This window comes from Leuciscus leuciscus, assembly GCF_965113295.1.
Source record: "Leuciscus leuciscus genome assembly, chromosome: 9".
Classification (NCBI taxonomy): Eukaryota; Metazoa; Chordata; class Actinopteri; order Cypriniformes; family Leuciscidae; genus Leuciscus; species Leuciscus leuciscus.
The window spans coordinates 29170370-29190126 of record NC_138733.1 but is presented as its reverse complement, the minus strand read 5'-3'; the positions used below and the strand labels follow the sequence as shown (position 1 = coordinate 29190126).

Genomic DNA, 19757 nt, shown 5'->3' with positions numbered 1-19757 from the left:
ATCCCAGAAGCGAAAACGGCCATTACCACAATTGAATTTCCACTCCAGATGCTTCCTCGGCGCATGATACACAGTAATACAAATAAAAAGTGGATTTGCTTTTTACAGTGCCAAAAACAGCATCTTCTTGACATGTCGACAACACAAACCAAACTAGTCCAGGCCTAAGCTACAACTACAGTGTTTAAGGGCGAGTCAAAGTAGATGCTGTTCACGGGCACCCAATGAGGACCATATTATGTGAATTTGTTACAAACCTACGCAAGTTCATGCAGAAAAGATTTGAATTACGGTCGACTCATTTCAGGCAGTTCAGCTCTTTCTTTTGGGAGACAATAATGGCATTTGTCGTGCACTTCGATCTTTGAAACTTTGCAGACCCTTTATATTTCAAAACAGCTATAAGACACACTGCATGAAAGGTAATCTCTGAAAAAGCATAATAGGGGCACTTAAAAGTATTTCAATGGGGTCACCATGAGCACTAAAATACAAATGCTGATATTTTTGCTTTTGTCTTATGGACTGAAAAATATACATTTGCTTTTGATGACTTGTTTTTTGGGGATTTTTTTGTCATGACAATGTGCCTTTCATATTCCTTTCCCCTTTTTTAATATTTCGTCGCTGATTGTAATTCCTCTTTCTTGGCTAATTGTCTCAGTATTCATATTTTTGAGCGATTTATTATGCAACTATAGCTTGTTTCACATGACGAATAAAATCATTTGCACTTTACAGACGTGCAACAAGTTTGGAGCTTCCTATGGCAATGCGCTTTAGACATCTGGAGAGGACATCCAAGGAAGCGGTTGGTGTCTATAGGTGAGTTAAAAGTTTTAACCCAATTGAGGAACTGAGTCATAGTTTCTGTTCTCTTCTTTAACCCCCACAATTTGAGCTATATCAGTAGAAAAGTTTAGTTTAGATCGAATCCACCAGTCGCAGGAAGGAGATGTTTAGGTTTTGTTTCCAGGTGATCTCCCAATAATAAACCTGTGAAAAACCCCCTGTTGACATTTTAAGAAATGCACGCCCTGGGATCTATTAGAAATATTTGTCTTCCTTTTTATCCCTGTAATGACACATTCTAAAGTCTGGGTTTAGTCTCTTTGGTTTACAAATGGGAAATGTTTTATCATCTTTGGAGTCTATTCTGCAACCCTTTGCCAGTATCTTCTTTTGCTTTGTTGTATTTGCAATGAATGAATAAAAGTTTGGATAATAAAATGTACAATATTTTCCTTCCCGGTTCCTTGGTTGTGTTGCCAGTGTTTTCATTCAAAACAAGTCACATTCACTGTAACTGTTATTGCCGTCATAGGTCTGCGATTCACGGAAGAGGCCTTTTCTGCAAGCGAAACATCGAGGCAGGGGAGATGGTCATTGAGTATTCAGGCATTGTCATTCGCTCTGTTCTAACGGACAAGCGTGAGAAGTATTACGATGGCAAGGTAAGTGGAAAAGTGCTGTTTTAAAATAGTAGTTATTAGGGATGTCCCGATCCGATGTCAAGGATCAGTGTTGGGGGCGATTTAGCATTTATTTAACTGATCGGTATCGGCTATCCTAAGCCTGATCCTTTATTTTATGTCATCTGTCATGCAGGTGTTGTGCAGTAGGTGGCAATATGCAGCTTTTAGTTGGTTTGTCAACCGCCATTAAAGGTCCTCTAAGTGATGTTGGGTGACGTCACTTCTTGTTGACGTTTAATGTATTGTCAAACAAAACTGAGGCTAGCTAGACCCTCCCTCCTCCTCATCCGCGCACTAACCCCCCAAACCCCACCCCCAAATCCTTCTTGTTGGTTATTGGCTGGAACAGTTTATGTTTAGCCCAGTTAGCCCAGGTTAGCCCAGTTTGTTTTTCTTGCCGTTTGTGGAGCCTGGGGTGTATCGCGTTTAGGCTAAAAATAGGTTCGGCGCTTATCGCGGTTCGGAAAGGAACTGCATCTTGCAGTACATTTTAAACAAGGAAATATAGCGATTTGGCATGAAACGTTGATGGAGCAGTGAATAGGTTCAGTACACCGCAAAATGACATGACAAACTCTTTTTTTTTTTTTTTTTTTTATGCCGTTTATCGCGTTTTGGAAAAGAGCTCTTCATTTGTTTATATGTCTTATTTATGTTTAGATTATTTACTTATTTGTTTTACATAAATACATCTTTTAGGATCACACTGTACTAGATTTGGGTCATATTATCAGTCTAATACCACTTCTTTCCTCTGTTCTTCCTACCAGGGCATTGGATGCTATATGTTCCGCATTGACGACTTTGACGTTGTAGATGCCACGATGCACGGCAATGCAGCACGGTTCATCAACCACTCCTGTGAACCAAACTGCTACTCTCGAGTCATCAACGTGGAGGGTCAGAAGCACATAGTCATTTTCGCCTTGCGGAAGATCTACCGTGGAGAAGAACTGACCTATGACTACAAGTTCCCTATTGAAGATGCCAGCAACAAGCTCGGCTGTAACTGTGGTGCAAAGCGCTGTCGACGTTTCTTAAACTGAGGAAGAGTGATGGAAAAGTTGCAGTGCAACTGCACAACAATGGAGCTAGACGGGTAAAAACACTGGGCCGAGGCTTGACGGGTAAAGGGGGTCCAAGCAGAGGGTTTCAAAGCTTAACAGCCACCTCTTCAATTTGAAAGTCCTTCATTTAAAAGGACCGCTAACTTTTAAACAGCTGTTGTGGAGCCATTCATGTCCTTGAATCGTGATTCCTGCCGACCCTTAGACATTCAGTCCAGTAGAGCAGATGACGCATGATTGATGATGTGTGGAAACATGATCATGGCCTTTCAAGAACATTTTCCACTGTGCTGCATCCTTTGTGGTTCACTAGATGTTTTTTCTGAATATTACTGGTTTGGAAAAGAGTCTCGGTCTCAGTCATAGCAATTTTCTTTTTAACCAGTTCATAAGCAGCGAAGTAAAACAAAAAAGCGGCACAAAGGTTGAACTTTAGCCAGAGTCGTTATATATTTTGCAGCAAAATTGTGACTACTTTTAAATTATTCCTGTAGGCTTTTTTATGCTTTTTAAAAGCTGAATAGAAATGGCCGCTGCCAAGATTTCAGGACGTTCTGTTCCCGTAACTGTTAAATTTCAACCCTTCTCCCTTTTTCTTCTTCGAGCCGACCTTAAATTGCTGGATTCTCAAGATCTGAACAGAAGTTTTCAGTGCGGACCACGTAGTTTGTGAAAGCTTAGCGGCAGTGAAGATACTCTGTAAAAACATGCATATTACTAATCAAATGATGTGAACGTATTCATTCAGATCTGTATCTATCGACTTTATTTTAGATCACACTTTTGTGTTTAACTGAGAAAGACTCACACACTGCTCAGGACAACATTGTGAACCCCTCAGTATAACCCATGGATCCACTCATCGTGCATGGCAGTCGGTAACAGACACGTTCTGTTGAAGCATCTAGTGGTCTTTTCATCCGTGTCAGATTTTTCTCTTGAAAACCCCTATAAGGCTTTTATTTTTAACCTTTTCATTTCAATAATTTATTTTTATTTTTCATTTCATTTTTATAGTCATGTCTAACACTTTCTGTTCACCAAAAACTGTATAGGTGGTTTTTAAACTTGACCTCCATGGTGCTAAAATCAAACACAAGTCCAAAAGGGGGAACGACTTCCTTCCTCTTTTTCATCTCTTGTTAGATTACTGATGCACGCTATAATGCTGCAACGATACTAAAATAGCAAAGTAAAACCAGTCATGCTTTCTAACAATGTGCCCATATATGTCTATGATGTGTTCAGATCCATTCCGAATACTCGAAGAGCAACGTTTTAGCATGTTTGTGCTTTTTATACCTCTTGAGAGCCTTGTGTCGAAACAAAATCATGCCTGGAGAGCGTAGAAGTATATTCGTGTTTCTTTTCATCGTGTTAGTAGAGGACACTACTTTAAACTAATTGTGACTAACCGCATCCTCATTGCGTCACAGCTTTTAAAGGTGTGATGACGTCGTGGATTGTTCCTGCAATAAAATCATTTTTGCCACAATTGCACATACAATTGGAGCTCTACATTTACTGCTTAAAGTGTCCTATAGATGTAGGACCGCAAAGGCGATGTATACTGGTGACTTACAGAATCTATATATATTTATAGAAGAGTTATTGAAAGTTTTTCAGCAGATGGTGGCACTCGGCACCTTAATTTTCCTTGAAAGATTTGGATTTGGTTATCTTCTTCGTGTAGGAAAAAAATCAAGCTGATGCCATCGTTCATCGAAGCGTATAAAAGATTGTTCGGACTTTAGAAGCGTTCTATTTATTCCTGTTTGTCTTTATGGGAGTTTATACCCATAGGTCTGTGCTTTTTGTATGTGACCATGGTCTTATCAGAGTTTTCTTCAGGGTTTTTTTTTCTTTCTTTTTTTTCTTCTTTTAAACCTTTTCAACATTTTCTTTCCTTTTTTTAACTTGGAACATTGAGGATGAGTTCTTGCAACGTGGCCTTTTTAAATGAGGTGATGTTTTGAGCCAGCTGTTTGTTTTATGTCTTAGTTGTTTGCTTTTATTTAACCTCCTAAACAGCAGTTTTCTTCCCCCCTAAATCACGCTATCGTCTCCTGCTTTTTACTTTGTTTTGTGTGTTTTGCTTGGAGTGGGCGTCTCCATCAAGAACCTGAAATTTAGCAGATCTCAGATTTTAATCAAACCACCCCAGACTTGCAAGGATTCTACCTCAAGCTGTTCAGACAACGTCAAGTAATACTAATGCAAAACTAGATTTGCTTGGTCTGTTCTGTCATGCAGAGTTGGCTCGTGTGCAATGAAGGATGCGAAGCACTAGTCAGGACCTCCTGTGATGATGCGTTTCCCAGAGCTTCTTGGGAAAAGAAAAATCTGTCTGTTCCTGTGTAGGTTATTTTAAAAAAAACAACAACAACGTTGTGTTGAAAGACTTAAAAAAAATAAAATAAAAAAAAAGTGTCTTTGCTACCTTGTACAAACGACCCCTAAGTTTGTAAATAGTTGTATACATATTTCTAAACCTGTTTAATTTTTCTATGCACTTTTTTATTTATAATGTTTTTGCTTAATAAAGATGTACATTGTTTGAACAAAGTTCTAGATTTATTGTGGTCTTTGAGCTGAACAGACAAAAAGCATAAAGTGCACCACTAATAACCAAAGATAATGCTTATGGCCAAATCCTGATTTTTATAAGATGGGATTAAATGAGAATAATATATAATATTATAGAATAATTAATATTATAGAAATATATAAAATATATATATATATATATATTTCAGGAATTGTAGTAGTAATGTAATAAAAAGCCAAAAACATTTAACAAAGTTGAACTAGAGTGAAAACGAGATACAAAAATTGTGCAGTAAAAAACTTTGTTTGCTCCTTTTGCCTCCATATACCCACACACATTTCTTTGTTCCAACACACATCTGTTACCTATTAAAGTAGTTTTCAGTCCAAACAACTCTGGAGGTTCACACTGTGTGCGTCTAAAATAACTGCTTTAACAACTCGTCATCAAATACTGAAGTTTAGTGTGCAAAAAATATAACGCAATCTCTTTATATATATATATATATATATAATTTTTCTTTTATATATATATACCAAAGTGTAGCATGTTAAAATGTTAACTTTTTGGGTGGCTGTTTTCGTGTGTGTCCCTTTTTCTGCACAGAGGGCGGAGCTTCAACAGCGTGTGTGTGTGTGTGTGTGTGTGTGTGTGTGTTAGCAGCTCCAATTACCTCACACAAACACCACTGGAAATTTCTAAAACTTTTAGCCTTTTATGTTCAAATCGGAGTTGGACCATGATGAAGAGACTCAAGAAGAAGTGACAACATGTTGAATGCAACAGGACATTTCTGAATGTTTAATTGATGAATTTATGTAACCAGGGAGGAGGCTCGTGTAGTCCCTACCAGCCATTTGTTGTAGTCCTTGAAAAGCGATTTCTATAAAATAAAATATCTCCCTTTGCTTTGAATTTTGAGCGTTGTAACTTTGCAGATGTTGTTTATGCTCAAACAGAAACATTACACACTAACTCAAGTTGAAAAAGTGAAATCATAATCAACCACCCCTTTAAGGGTACTGCCCCAGTGACAAGCTGTTGTAGGCTCCCCCTAAAAGTAAAAATACTATATAGAGAAGTTTAATACTGCGTTGTTTTCTTACAAAACCACGTTAGTTATTCTTCAACACCAGCAGGGAGCTTTGCTAAAATCTCCACGGCATCGTTGCGACCGATAGCGGTTAACAGCTCAGCAAGGTGGCCGACGGTCCATTCTGGGTTCTTGGTGACGACACCCTCCAAAACGGCGACGAGGGGACTTTTGTGGTCCTTCATGGAATATGCATAATTGATCCAGGCAAAGGAAAAAGAGCACTGGGCGGCAAGGTGACGTGTATTTTTAGCGCCAGAGATGTCCGGGTCTAAAACCAGCACAAGCTCCTCCAGGACATCCAGGTTGTTCAGCACAGTTTTCAAAGGCGCACCCTGGATCTCAGGAGCTATGAATATAAATTAAATTAGGGGTTAAACTTCATTTCGATAGTCCACTGCTAGAGAGTTTGCAACTACATGTCAACTAACCCATTAATTTACCATTATTAAATTAGAGTTAGTAGAATAAGTTGAACTTAATATAGTAAAAAACAGTAAATTAAGCATAGTAACTAACCTAAACCAAACCCTGACCGTAACTCTATATTACGGTACTTACGAGAGTAAGTACAATGTAACTACACGTCACCTTAAAATAAAGTGTTACAGAATAAGTTGACATGTATTTGCAAAGTAATTACAGTCAGTAGGATGTCTGTAGGGGGACCATTAAAAATAAAGTGTTAGCAGATATTAAGCAGACAGTCTACTAATACTCTAATGACTGCTAGTTAACACACAGATGCAAAGTTACTTAGTTAGTAGAATGTGGACTACTGAAATAAAGTGTTACCGAATGAGATGTTTATGGAAAATCACCACCTTCTCCCAAGGAAATTTACTGTAAACACACCTGAAAGGAGTGGTTTCATCTATGGTCAAATGAAACTAGTTTGTTTTTTTCATATACCCACCTAACAGATACGCCGATCCAGTCAAGTGATCGTTATTATCGCTTTCTCTGATTATGTTGTATGAGATTGTTGTATTGGACTGTTCATATCCCTTGATGCCCTTTTTGGACAGGCTTTCTCGAAGTGATCCATTACGTTTTTGAAATTCTGTGAAACAAAAGAAATTCCGTTTCTTTAATCTTGTGAAATACATATTGCTTCATAGCACTCAAGCCTTTGTGATGTAGCAATTGCAATAATGTAATAAGATAACAGTCATTTTTTAGCCTTTTTTTTTTTTTTTTTTTTTTACTGCCACTGTAATCACCAAATGGGTTTATGTCACCAAATGATGATTGTTTCATACAAGTTTACAAAACACACACCCATATTACATTCCCAAAAAATAAATAAAATAATAATCCTCCCAAAAACAAACTAAGCCTAGCGGATGTTTTGAGAGAACACACTTCTCGGAGGAATCAGTTTATGAATGGCTTACTTGTTTTGTTTCTGCATGTCAGCATCTAAAACTAATTATGAAACTATTTCAATATAGATATCGGATCAGCCTTGAAAAAACATTCATATTTAACTTAGAGGATATCCTTCAAATATTTCGTCCTGCGACTGACCTTCATTCAAATGTTTTGTCCTCCTCTTGATGACCAAGAACAGACATACCAGAATGAGAGTGGATAAAATCCCTAAACATACATAGATCCCTGCAAAGAAAAACATCAAATTTACTTTTGTTTTACATTGAATCCAACACATTCTATTTTTCTTTCTCTCATGGTGTGTGTTTGTATTGAAAAGGCTACATTTTAACATGTACTAGATAGAGAAACAGATCAACACCAAGCACTGAATACTGATACTGTAAATATGTATTCTACTGTTCAAAAGACTGGAGTGAAAATTCAGTATTTTTGATCAAATAAATGCAGCCTTGATGTAGCCTACTGGAAGATAATTCTTTCAAAAACATATCGAAAAATCTTACAGACCCCAAATTTTCAACAGTAGTATATGTATGGGAAACTGTTGTAGAGATAAAGATTGAAAACACTAAAATGCAAAACAAGACCTGTCACATTTATGACATGAGGAGAGTCTTGAGACTGAGGGATGATGGTGCTTGAGTTGCCAACAGAGGCAGAGGCAGCAGCAGTAGTAGTAGTAGTAGTAGTAGTAGTAGTAGTAGTAGCAGTAGTCCTACTCAAAGTCTAAAAAAAAAAAAAAAAAAAAAAAAAAAAAACAGTTTACACTGTGAAAATGGCGTATCAAGCTTTTACTAAAGCTTATATAATATCTCTCAGCTTTAGATGAGAGCTGTTGGACAAAGGGAGAGCCAACTCGAAGATAAGTTACAATCTTACTGTTATCACTGTGGTCTGCAACGGCTTATGGATGCATTTTCCATCGAAAACTTGCTCCCTGCAAAAAAGACCAGGAACATCCGATAATATCAATAATTATAGGAATAACAGACAAGCAGATTTAAAGCTCACTTTTATCCTACTGTATAGCGCTACTTAAATGGGATCAAAATAATAGGCAAACCGTTATAATTAACTATTTATATAAATAAACTTTAATTAACAATCGGCTACAGTCATGTTTGTACAAACATAAAAAAAAAAAAAATAATAATCAATAAAAATCCAAGTAAAACGTACCCTTGTTTACAGCAGATGGTGTCAGATGTTGTGCTACATGCAATAGACGGCGTTGTGCACGAGGAACATGTTTGGCATTTAGCGTGAGATCCGTCGTTATATGTTCCATTTTTGCATGGTTTGTAAGGTGAGTGGATTTCATGTTGCTCGTCGGACCAGCCGCAGTTTTCAGTAAATTCGAAACCTGCCGGCAAAACAACTATATGAGATTTTTTTTGTTTCACTTATTATGTTTCAGTGTTTTTTTCCAAAGTTTAAAACGATTAAAATTCGCGCATTTTTTCGGTCCCAAATTACTTTTACATAGGCCTACGATGTCTAACATATCCACTTTATTATGTTTAGGCTACAACACGAAACAAAAATCGAATGTTTTATTTGAAATTCTTTTAGAAAGCTGACTATTAAATGACTGCGCTAGAGTCGAAAATATTTGCTTTAGGCAACAATTACTACTTTGACTAACCTCGCCACGAAATTATAATCATTCGTTTACATGATTAACCGAACACTGAATTTGAGACTTACCTGCTATGATTGTATATTTAGACTTGCATGGCTCACATTTATGCGGAGCACTATTCCAGAATTCCCCATCTATACACCTATCTGAAGTCATTGACGCTGCGGATGTTGTAGCTCTGTGAACGTTTCCTTGACTGCACTGAAATTCCGACTGTCTGAAGATAACCAGCAGAGTAGTGGAGGAGGAGTTGGGTGGGCGGGTGGGTTGTGAACTTTTGAGCAATGGCAACAACATAATAGCCTATACTGTCTTAAACTATTAGGCCTATGCATAACCAATTCAGACATAGTTAGGCTACTCTCAGTCAATCAAGGTCTAACGAATCTGTGATATCAGCTGTCTGCTATGATTTTAAAGTTTTTGGTTTATGAAATATTTTTTTCTCTTAAAATATTAACATCAACTGTTTTTGATTTTCTTTTCATCTTTTCATCAACTATGATATATCCACAGTCGAGACATCCAGAACGAGGATGTCCTCAGTTCTTGCTTGTGTGACCAGCTGCCCAATGTCCAGTGCTGCACTACTTGGGTAAGACAAACTTCTTTCTTCATTGTGTTCGTGGGGTGCCCTATTTTAATTTAGCCTGGGTCAAAATTGCTAGTAATTCAATAGTCTTGGTTTTATTTTATTTTTCAAAGTACTTTGCTCTATTGAAAGGTTTGTTCAAACAATTATTTTCCTGCTTATTTTTTTATGCCAAAAAATATTTCTTACTCATGTTTTTGTTTTTCTTTCCAATACAAAATATCTAAATATTCTTAAATCAAGATACATTTGTTTTCTGAGAAAATAAAGAAAAATATATATCAAAATTTGTGCTTAAACAATCTGGCAGTGGGATCCGAGAAATAAACTTAATCTAAGGGGAGAACAAGATTATTTTTCTGACCCCATTGGCAGATTTTTTAAAGCATAAATTCTCTTAATTTTGATACATTTTTCAGAAACCAAGACTTAAAGGGATATATCACCCAAAAAAATTAAATAATGATATCCTCATTTCCCTCAGATTTTTCTAAACCTGTATGAGTTTCTTTGTTCTTTTATTACAAAATATATTTTATAGAATATGGGTAAGAGTTTCTGTTCCCCATATACTTCCATAGAATGAAAAACCTATGGATGTCCTAGGGAACAGAAACTCTTTGGTTACCGACATTCTTCAAAATATGTTCTTTTGTGTCCAATAGAACAAAGAAACTCATACAATTTTCATTTTTGGGTGAACTATACTGAATAAAACTAGACTTAATTATGCTTGCGCTGACCCACCTAATCCTCAAAGTATAGCCTACAGTCGTAATTTCTGTGGGAAAGTATTTATGCTGCACCTCTGAGCAACAATAAACAGTCCATGTAAATTCCACTTCAGAGGTGCTTTTGTGCCACCAGAATTTAATTTGCTGATGTAGGTTTTTACCTTTTAGCAATGTCATCATGTAAAAAAATTTAGCCATGGTTGCATTTAGCAGTTAAAAAACCCCAAACTGAAATACGCAAGCAATCACAAGTTAAACCCTTTGGCATGCCTGTGTCAAAAGAGTAAAGTTTATTGGAAACTCATGTAAGCATATTGATGTCTATTTCCCGCTGAGCCAGCAGAGGAAGAAGCTTAGACTGTCTGTTTCCTGTAAGGATGTTCCATCCTTAGTTGCTTTACATCCCGTGCATATTTTTTTCCCTTTACAAATCGTTTGACAAACAATTATTTAAAAACTATTATAATTTTGTAAAATGGAAATAGGCCTACTTCTCTAGCATTTAATTAAACAGTGATTTTATACATACATTAACATTAGTTCATACTATAGATACATTTTTGACAATCTCTTCTCTTTGGCAACGTTTTGGATTCAGCTTCACCTCCTTAGCATAAAGTAGTGCCATATTCAAAGTGGGGACAGAAGCAGTGGCGGTTCTAGACCACAGTAACTGGGGGGGCCACTTGTGCTTTGAGGGGGCACACCTTTAACAGTCATCTTATCCTATTTTCAGTATTATTTCAAGTCATTTTTCACCATGTCATGCATGACTGCAATCTCTAGAAAAAGCTAATAAATTATATTAGCTAAGCTAATAAAACTATTTCAATTCAAATGAATGTTTCATTATGTTTAATTGTAGTGTGATATAATGATCAATAATAACACATTTTTAGCATCTAAGCACATCTAGGCACTTTTTACACCTGGGCGATATGGCAATAATATCATATCACAATTTTTTTTTTTTTTTTTTTTTTTGGAAAATCACGATTTTATCACGATTCTTTTTTCATGTTGGTTTTACTATTTTGCATGTGACTGAGCATTACAGCCAAACTAATGTCCCTATTTTAAAAGCAAAGCCTTATAGGTAACAAAATATAGGTAACAAAATATAAAATAAAAAAGAATGGCAGACATTTAGGCCAAAGTGGCGAAAATAAAAATCTTTGTCACTATTTTCTTTGTTATTAAAAATTAAGAACAGAGATACATATTACACATACACCAGGCTCTAGAGTGAGACCAATTTGGTCGCACATGCGACCAAATTTTGTAAGGGTGCGACTAAAATTTTTCCTAGGTCGCACCGGTGCACCTAACGTCCTCGCATCCGCTGCCTCTCCACGAACTAAGTGTTTGTTCTCCTTTGACGGAACTCACACACTCATGGGAACTCACACTCTTCTCTCACGCTTAATGAGTGATGACGGAGGACAGAATTAAACATTCAAACGTAGCCTGGTTACACTTAAGGTCTGTGATATTAGTCTGATTTTATTTTAGATTTCGGCTTCCAAAGATTATAAAAAATAATATATTGAGGTAAAACCATTAAAAACTATAGCCGCATTCTATCTAGCGCAACTTCTTCCCTTCGCAGCATTACACTGTCATTTCTCCCTAAAACTCAAACCTAACGACAGAATCAGCACGATCGGTGATTGTTGTAAAATGCAGTCTAGCTACTGTTGCTAACTTGCGAGACGCGTTAAATAATTAAAAGAGCTATTAAAAGCACAAAATCTGCGCAAGAGATGTTGTTCGCAAGGCGGCACGCGCTCCGAAACCGAAACCGAGACAAGCAAATTATAGCCTACTTTGGGTTTAATGTGCGTGTCTAAACGATCAAATGTACACAAAAGTATGTCAAAATGACCGGCTTGGAGATTCACTAAAAACAGTTTATGTCTTAAATGGACGTAGTTATGGAAATAGTTGGGAGAATATGGTGCATCAGATCAGTAGCAGATCTGCACTCGGTCTTAAAGGGGCCGCAGTCTAGTAAACATGCGGACGATTGCGCCATTACTGCGAATCAAACAACAAGAGAAAAATCACTACAAAGCTCTTGAAAGAATAACTTCAGCTTTATTAAGCATTAATCTATTTATGAAAAATTATGCAGTGTTATTTTACATTTGATTACTTTATTAGATTTCTTTTTAGACTAATATATATATATATATATATATATATATATATATATATATATATATATATATGTGTGTGTGTGTGTGTGTGTGTGTGTGTGTGTGTGTGTGTGTGTGTGTGTGTGTGTGTGTGTATGTATATATATATAAAAACAAAAAGAACCGATAAGAATACAGTTAAAGTACCGGATCGATAAGCAGTATCGGTAAGAGTAGGAATACCGTTAAAACCCTTTACTCCCCGGTCAATGCTCCGACAACAGCCCAGACATGAAGCTACTTCAGCCACCATTCTCCCCAGTCCCTGGTAAGATGCCAAGCCCTGGTCTTTCGTCGGAGATGGCATCCGACTCAGAGACGGAGGTAGAGCCTATACCGCGCCTGAGCTAGAGACTCAAAATAGTTAGTTTGGCAGCTCAGTGAAGCACTTTAAATTTTTTTATTTTTTTTTTATTTTTTTTACCTACACCTTATTCTTGTTTAAAATCATTTACATAATATGAATGTATATAGAGCGTGATAAAAAGGTGACCTTGAAATTGTGGCGTTAAAGGTGACGCGAGCCGAGAAAAATTTTCGATGCACCCAAATTTTGTAGCCTGACTACGTCAGACTTCGTACTTCCGCTCAATTTCATTTCGCTTCTGTACTCAGTCTGAGACAGCGTCATAGCTTTCCGTTTTCCTCCGGCCTGAAAACAGCCGGCCAATCAACGAACAGAGGGCGGGCTGAGAGCCGTGACGTAGACGCTGATTGTACCGTGGATGCATAGATTTACTTCACATAATCTGCAGAAGTCGTTCACAGCCATGTTCACTCCGGTATTTCGCTCGATGGTTTTTGTTTTCGCATCATATGTGTGTTTACAGTGGAAGTTAGATGCGGCTGAGCATGCGCATAACACACGCCATAACCAAACATTATGTGATTGGCTTACGGGTAACCAATGATTTTAAACTTCAGACAAGCGCCCCCCCCGCGAGAGAGAAAACACTTCTCTATTATGCCATTCCAGACTCTGTCTACGAAGCAAAGCGAAGTAGCAGAGTTTGGTATTACCAGGCTACAAATTTTGTGCTGGTGCACCTAAATAAAAAAGTTAGGCGCACCAGTGCAACCAAGGCAAAAAGTTAGTCTGGAGCCCTGTACACAACTTAATATACAAATGAAATAAACAGTGCTTTATTTTTTCAGCTATAGGTGTATTTAACAGTAGAATTGAAGAAAGTAATTAAATGAACAAATATGAAAATAAAACACAACAGACTTAAAGTTCTCAGTCAAGAGCAGTGAATGATTTCCTCTGTGTGTTTTGTTGTTTTATTAACATTAAAGGGATAGTTCTCCCCCAAAAAGTCATAATTTACTGTCTTAAGTTGTTTTAATCCTGAATAAGTTTCTTTCTTCTGTTGAAAATAAACGTTATTTGTAAGAATGTGAGTAACCAAACAGTTGATGTAGGCTACCCCTGTGACTTCCATATATATATATTTTTCCTACTATGTATGGAAGTCAATGGGGACCAGCAACTGTTTGGTTTTGGGTGAACTATCTCTTTACTTTATGTACGATAATTATCGTATTTGTACGATAATTTTGACCTCTGTAGGCTACGATGTACGATCAATAATGAAAAAAATCCCATAATGTACGATAATTTCAGAGTTTTCAGTCATTCGTCCAAACACACATCCTACCGCTTCTCTCTGACCCCGAATCATTTCACAGGCTCGCCTGCCTGCACGCAAGCACACGTATACACACACCACACGGTGTCGACCGCACGTCTACACACACAGTTTTGCCGAAGAAGACAGTTCAGTTTAGATTAGTTCCATGACGGCATCCAATCTGTACCGTAAAAGGATTCCCCAACCAACAACATCTGCCAACACAGCACAAGTGGATGTGGCATCCAATGATGACAGTGACTTAGAGATCGAATTTGAATCTTTCTAGTGTTAATTGTGCACTTTTTTCTCTCTGTATCATAGTTTAATTATGGTCTAGTTCAAAATGTGGACTGTCGGCATATCTTTTGCACTTTGGCAAAAAAAAGCTAAACAGCCATGCAGACTTCCTCCAGTTAGTGTGAGCGTAAGTTTGTTTAAATTGGCTGTAAAATTATTTAATTATTTATTGGAAAATTAAATTGTGGGAAAATAGCTATATTTTATGTGTTTGTTTCGTGTACGATCATTTTTCTTAAAAAACGATAATTTTGAGGTTTTGGTAGCCTACGATACTTCGACATTTCTAATCTGGCAACACCTGTGAGGACGGTTTTCTCGTTCGAGAGACCGGTCGACTGATCAGTGTGGTTCGCTGCTTTTATGATCTGGCAGTTAGATCAGTTCTCTTTGTCTGTGCTCTTGATACGTGCTTGCGGTGCCTGCTAAATGTTTGTTGCTGTCATTAAATCTTCATATCATTTCACCGTCCAACATTGTGTAGACTGACGGGAGAGGTTGTGAGTCAGGTTTTCACTTTAAGCTATTGTCATCATTGACTCATTCTTAAAGAGAAAGATTACATCAAAATGAAAATTCAGTCATCATTTACTTACTCTCCATGTTGTTTCAAATCATGCATGACTTTCTTCTGTGGAAGGAAAGACTTAAGATATTTCTCGGTACAAAAAAAATAAATAAAAAAATCACACAATGACAGTGAATGGGTACCAATTTTGTTTTTGAAATATTTGCTTCTGTGAGCACTGTATAGAAAGAAGGTCATATAGGTTTGGAACATTGAATTCTCATTCAAAAGACATTAAAGAAACTTTTCTTTCTTTTTTTCAGTCTTTTGTGGAGCAATAAATAAAAAATAAAATAAAAGAATAGAAAAAAATTCTATATACCAAAATCAGCAGCATTAAAGTGGTCCATATTGCTTATTTGCTATATTACAAGTCTTAACTTTAAATTACAAGTAATAATTACAAGTAATAATTGTGTGCGATAAAGTACACACTACAGTTTAAGACCTTAATGAATGACAATGACTGTGAAGACCAGTCCACAGCAAGGACTAAAACTATATAATATTTTAATAATATTTCTAATTACATGAGAATAGCAACGTTCACACCACATCTGTAACGATAAAAACGCAGTGGAACGATATTGTTGGAATCACTTTCCAGATGATGAATGGGTCATTCCTGGTATGCGGTGACATTTTGGCTTCATAAGTGTTGGGAAAAAAAGTACATGATTTTCATGTTTTTAGCATTCTACCAAAATAGTGACATGTTTAACTATAAGGAATACATATTGGTCAAGCTCAGGGACTCAAAAAATAATTATTATGGGTAGATTGTTCAGACACTGTCCATGAAAATATTCCACCCTGTTAGGGACATATACATAGTTATCACAACATGTTAATAATGTAAATGTTAAACAATAATGAACTTTTCTTGGGTAGTATATGTCCCTTATACCATCTTAGATTTTTTTTTTCTTCTTGAAACAAGCAAAACAATTTTTGATGAATAGTATATGTCTTGATTATTAAAAACAGGTACTTTTTGTGCCCATTTTTGCAAATAGTATAAATATTTTTTTTTAAATTGGCTCAAAAACATATATAGCCTATGCTGTTCGTGCTCCTCACCTCACAAAATAAGACAAAAGTATACCAAACATTTAACGTTGCTGTCAAATTATTATTTAAAATGACTTGTCTAACAGGGTGGAAAGGAGCATAACAGGGTGGAACGGAATATAACAGGGTGGAACACCAGTGTTAAAAGGTTCAGTGGATGAGCTTTTTGTCATTGTCCTGCATGGTTTGCCATCAGTAATGTGTGGAACTGCACCTATATAATACTGTTTCAAAACAATAAAATAAAAAAAAATTCAAATTTCCTTTGGGGGAGGGACACAAAAAATAGCTATGTGGTTCCTTATCACAATCAATCATGGTGGCAAAACAATTCTCTCTTCAGATGGCTAGAGAAATATTTACAAATTAGAGAAGACAGACATAATAAATTAAATGTTTATGTATTTATATTTGATTAAAAATAAAGATACTATAATTCATTTGAATTAACTAGATTAAGAAACGTATACAAAATTCTATTAGAATTTCCACCCTGTTAGTTTCACATTCCACCCTGTTAGGTTTATAGACCTAACAGGGTGGAATCTAACAGGGTGGAAAATTCTGAGCTAAGTTAGTCATAGCTCTTTGAGTGATCAACATTTAGCTAGCTAACCTTCTACAGATGAACAGAACTTTTATAACTATGTCAGATTTGTTTTTACATTTTTTTTGATAGGACAAACATTCTCAATAACATAGCCTAACAGGGTGGAACTTTAAGGGTGGGACAAGCAGGATAACATTTCAAAAACTATAAAAAAAGTTAGGAGTGAGAGTTGAAGCTTATCTCAGTTTGTACAGTTGAATTCCAGCGGGAAAAAGAAATGATGTCACTTCTTGAAAATGGTCTCAATGAAATTGCAGTCGGATTTGGAAGGCAGAAAAGTACATACTATTTAAAGAAAAAGACCTATATTTTCAAATGATTTATATGTATGATTAGAGGCAGTTTAGCCTAGTCAATAACATAATTAAAAAATATTTTGAGGTTTTTGTCATTTCATGGTTTATATTTCTTGCAGAAGTTGATTACTGTGCACTGAGGACATGATAAAATTGAATGCATACATCAATTAAAATTGTGTAAAATACAAAATAGTATTTTTAATGTCTATTATCTCTGTTTAAATGGTAAAGAATATTTAAATCTACAATTTAAGCCATTTATTATAAATATGTGACTCATTTTAGAGAAAATATGAGTAAATAAATCATTGGGACAGGAAAGGCACCGCATACCAGGAATGACCCGAATGATAAAAACATTGACAGCAATCAGGAATCCACCCAAATTTAAAGAGCTTGAGCATTTAAAGCAGTGGACGACATCACTGCACGCTTATTAAAAAACGATGATAGTTATCATTCTTGGTGTAAATGGCCCTTAACTCTCACATCTACATATTTACTGTTCCATTTAGCAATCGGCCACAAGATCCAAGAGAATAAATAGCATTTAACGTCAATGAACATGTCGTGGTTGAAGCCTCTTCGTGCTTTGCATCATTCAAACTTGTATAATATTAAAAGAATTTATGATTTCTGAGGCTTGACTAAATCATCCAAAACTCCAGTGCAATGACAAAAGTCGCTACAGTGACATTTTCTTTACACGGATTTGCTAAGAAATGCTTAAAATCAAAAAATATTTATGTCATCATCTCCATGTTCTTTTCCAGAGTCTCCCTCAGAGCGATAGTCAACCCTATTCAACAGGTGGCAATTCCCTTCCTTTGCCGAACATCATGCCGAGCCAGGCCTCTAAACCATGCGTGTCCATGCTCCGCCACAAGAGTACCACAGATTTGCCATACAGCCCACAGCGTGGGTACGTCCGAGACCAGAGACCCTCTATCTGTGCCCCCACTGAGGCTGAGCTGGCGATGATGAGGTGTTGCTTCTTACATGAGGCGAATGTTCGTCCATGTTGTCGCCATGCTCTTAGTGTTCCCAACATGGCAAGCCAATGCACTAGCCCTCTGTGCAGCACCCCTGTACGGGACGTGGAGTGCAGTTCTAAAGCACGCAACAATCTAATCGTGAATGAGAGCGCGCGGACTCCTACTTGCCCCCCGGAGTTTCGCAAGCAGTGCCGCTCCGTCTCTAAAGATGGGAAATGTTGTGTAGACTTTGCATACGTGGCTGAGAGAGAATGCTTTCTGGCTGACATCTTCACTTCATATGTGGACCTTCCGTAGATGGTTTATCTTTGTTTAATGATGTGCTATGCAGTCACCTGGTTTATATTCGCAGGGCTTTATTTGCTAAATGCATTCCTGCGTGGAGATCTTGAAGTTCCTGCAGACACTGATGTTTGCTAGCCCAACGTGGATGGTTTGTGTCAGCGCTGCTCTTCTCGGTGGAGACACAGAGGACTATTGGTTATGGTGCGCGCACGGTCTCGCCGAGCTGCTACGGAGATGTGCTTTTGGTCATGGCGCAGTGCATTGTGGGATCCATGATCGACGCCCTCATGGTGGGCTGCATGTTCGGCAGAATTTCGTGTCCCAAGAAACGCGCCGAAATTCTTCTTTTCAGCCGGACTTCAACCGTGATGACCGTCTCTGCCTTATGTTCCGTCTAGGCGACCTGCAGGAGAGCCACATGGTGGATGCCAAAGTACATGTATGCTAAGTCTCGGCAGATGTCTGAGGGGGAATTTCTTCCGCTGGAGCAGTCTGAGATCGACCTTGGCTATGAGAGCGGCTCTGACCATCTGTTCCTGGTGGAGCAATAATTTCGCATAATTTCGCAAATATTAAGCTTTTTTTTTTCTTTTTCTTTTTTGTATATTTGGGACATTTTATTATTTTTATTTGTTGATTTTTTACTAAATCTGCAATCTGTTGAGAAGTGGGAGAAGCAAAGTATTAAAGTATATTGTATATGTAATGGGAACAACAAATTAAATGTTACAAAAATTAAACATTTGCCAATTCTCACATTTGTGAATCTAACCGAAACTTGTCATGAATATATTTATAGTAGGTTAGTAAAGTAGTAGGCTATATACGATTAGTGTTTTTTTGTTTTGTTTGTCATCTAACACTGATATTTTGTTTCTACTATATATCAGTAGTTTTAGTCAACAACACTGATCACAGCAATGAAAATGAGAATTACTATTAAAAAAAATATATATATATATATATATAAATAAATATAGCTGCGAGCAGCGATTGCGGGCCCAAGCGGGCCCAACCTCACAACACCCTCCCCCTGTCGTCGGTGATTGGTTGGAACACTATTTGTTTTGGTTTTGAGTGGTTGGTGAAACGTCTCAGGTTACGACTGTAACCTATGTTCCCTGAGAACAGGGAACGAGACACTGCGTCGAATGACGCTTTGGGGAACGCCTCAGGCGTGACAGGTGTCTGAAATCACTATCAAATCACGGCAATCATAATGAACGGCGACAGCCCGTGAATCATTAACGT

General features: G+C 37.1%; 3 protein-coding genes across 3 annotated transcripts in view; 2 read left to right on the top strand and 1 right to left on the bottom strand.

Moving 5' to 3' along the window:
* Window positions 1-5107, top strand: part of kmt2bb (lysine (K)-specific methyltransferase 2Bb) — a 35322-nt gene extending 30215 nt beyond the window's left edge. Inside the window, exons 35-37 of the mRNA XM_082180819.1 lie at window positions 742-825; window positions 1325-1454; window positions 2246-5107. Coding sequence (XP_082036945.1) covers window positions 742-825; window positions 1325-1454; window positions 2246-2521 — 490 coding nt within the window. The 3' untranslated portion in view covers window positions 2522-5107. The remainder of the gene's footprint in view (window positions 1-741; window positions 826-1324; window positions 1455-2245) is intronic.
* On the bottom strand, window positions 4585-9437 carry igflr1 (IGF-like family receptor 1). Its single transcript, XM_082180821.1, has 7 exons — window positions 9289-9437; window positions 8761-8944; window positions 8461-8518; window positions 8169-8307; window positions 7714-7803; window positions 7100-7246; window positions 4585-6532 (listed from the first exon to the last, which is right to left on the bottom strand). Exons 1-7 carry the CDS (start codon window positions 9377-9379, stop codon window positions 6210-6212), a joined length of 1032 nt encoding a protein of 343 aa, XP_082036947.1. The 5' UTR covers window positions 9380-9437; the 3' UTR covers window positions 4585-6209.
* Window positions 9438-9576: 139 nt separating this feature from the next.
* kcnj20 (potassium inwardly rectifying channel subfamily J member 20) lies at window positions 9577-19072 on the top strand. The gene is given in 7 exon segments (XM_082179137.1): window positions 9577-9818; window positions 18000-18514; window positions 18516-18532; window positions 18535-18636; window positions 18639-18863; window positions 18866-18947; window positions 18949-19072. Coding segments are annotated over 6 exon segments (984 nt in total). The 5' UTR covers window positions 9577-9818; window positions 18000-18065; the 3' UTR covers window positions 19058-19072.
* Window positions 19073-19757: the final 685 nt, after the last annotated feature.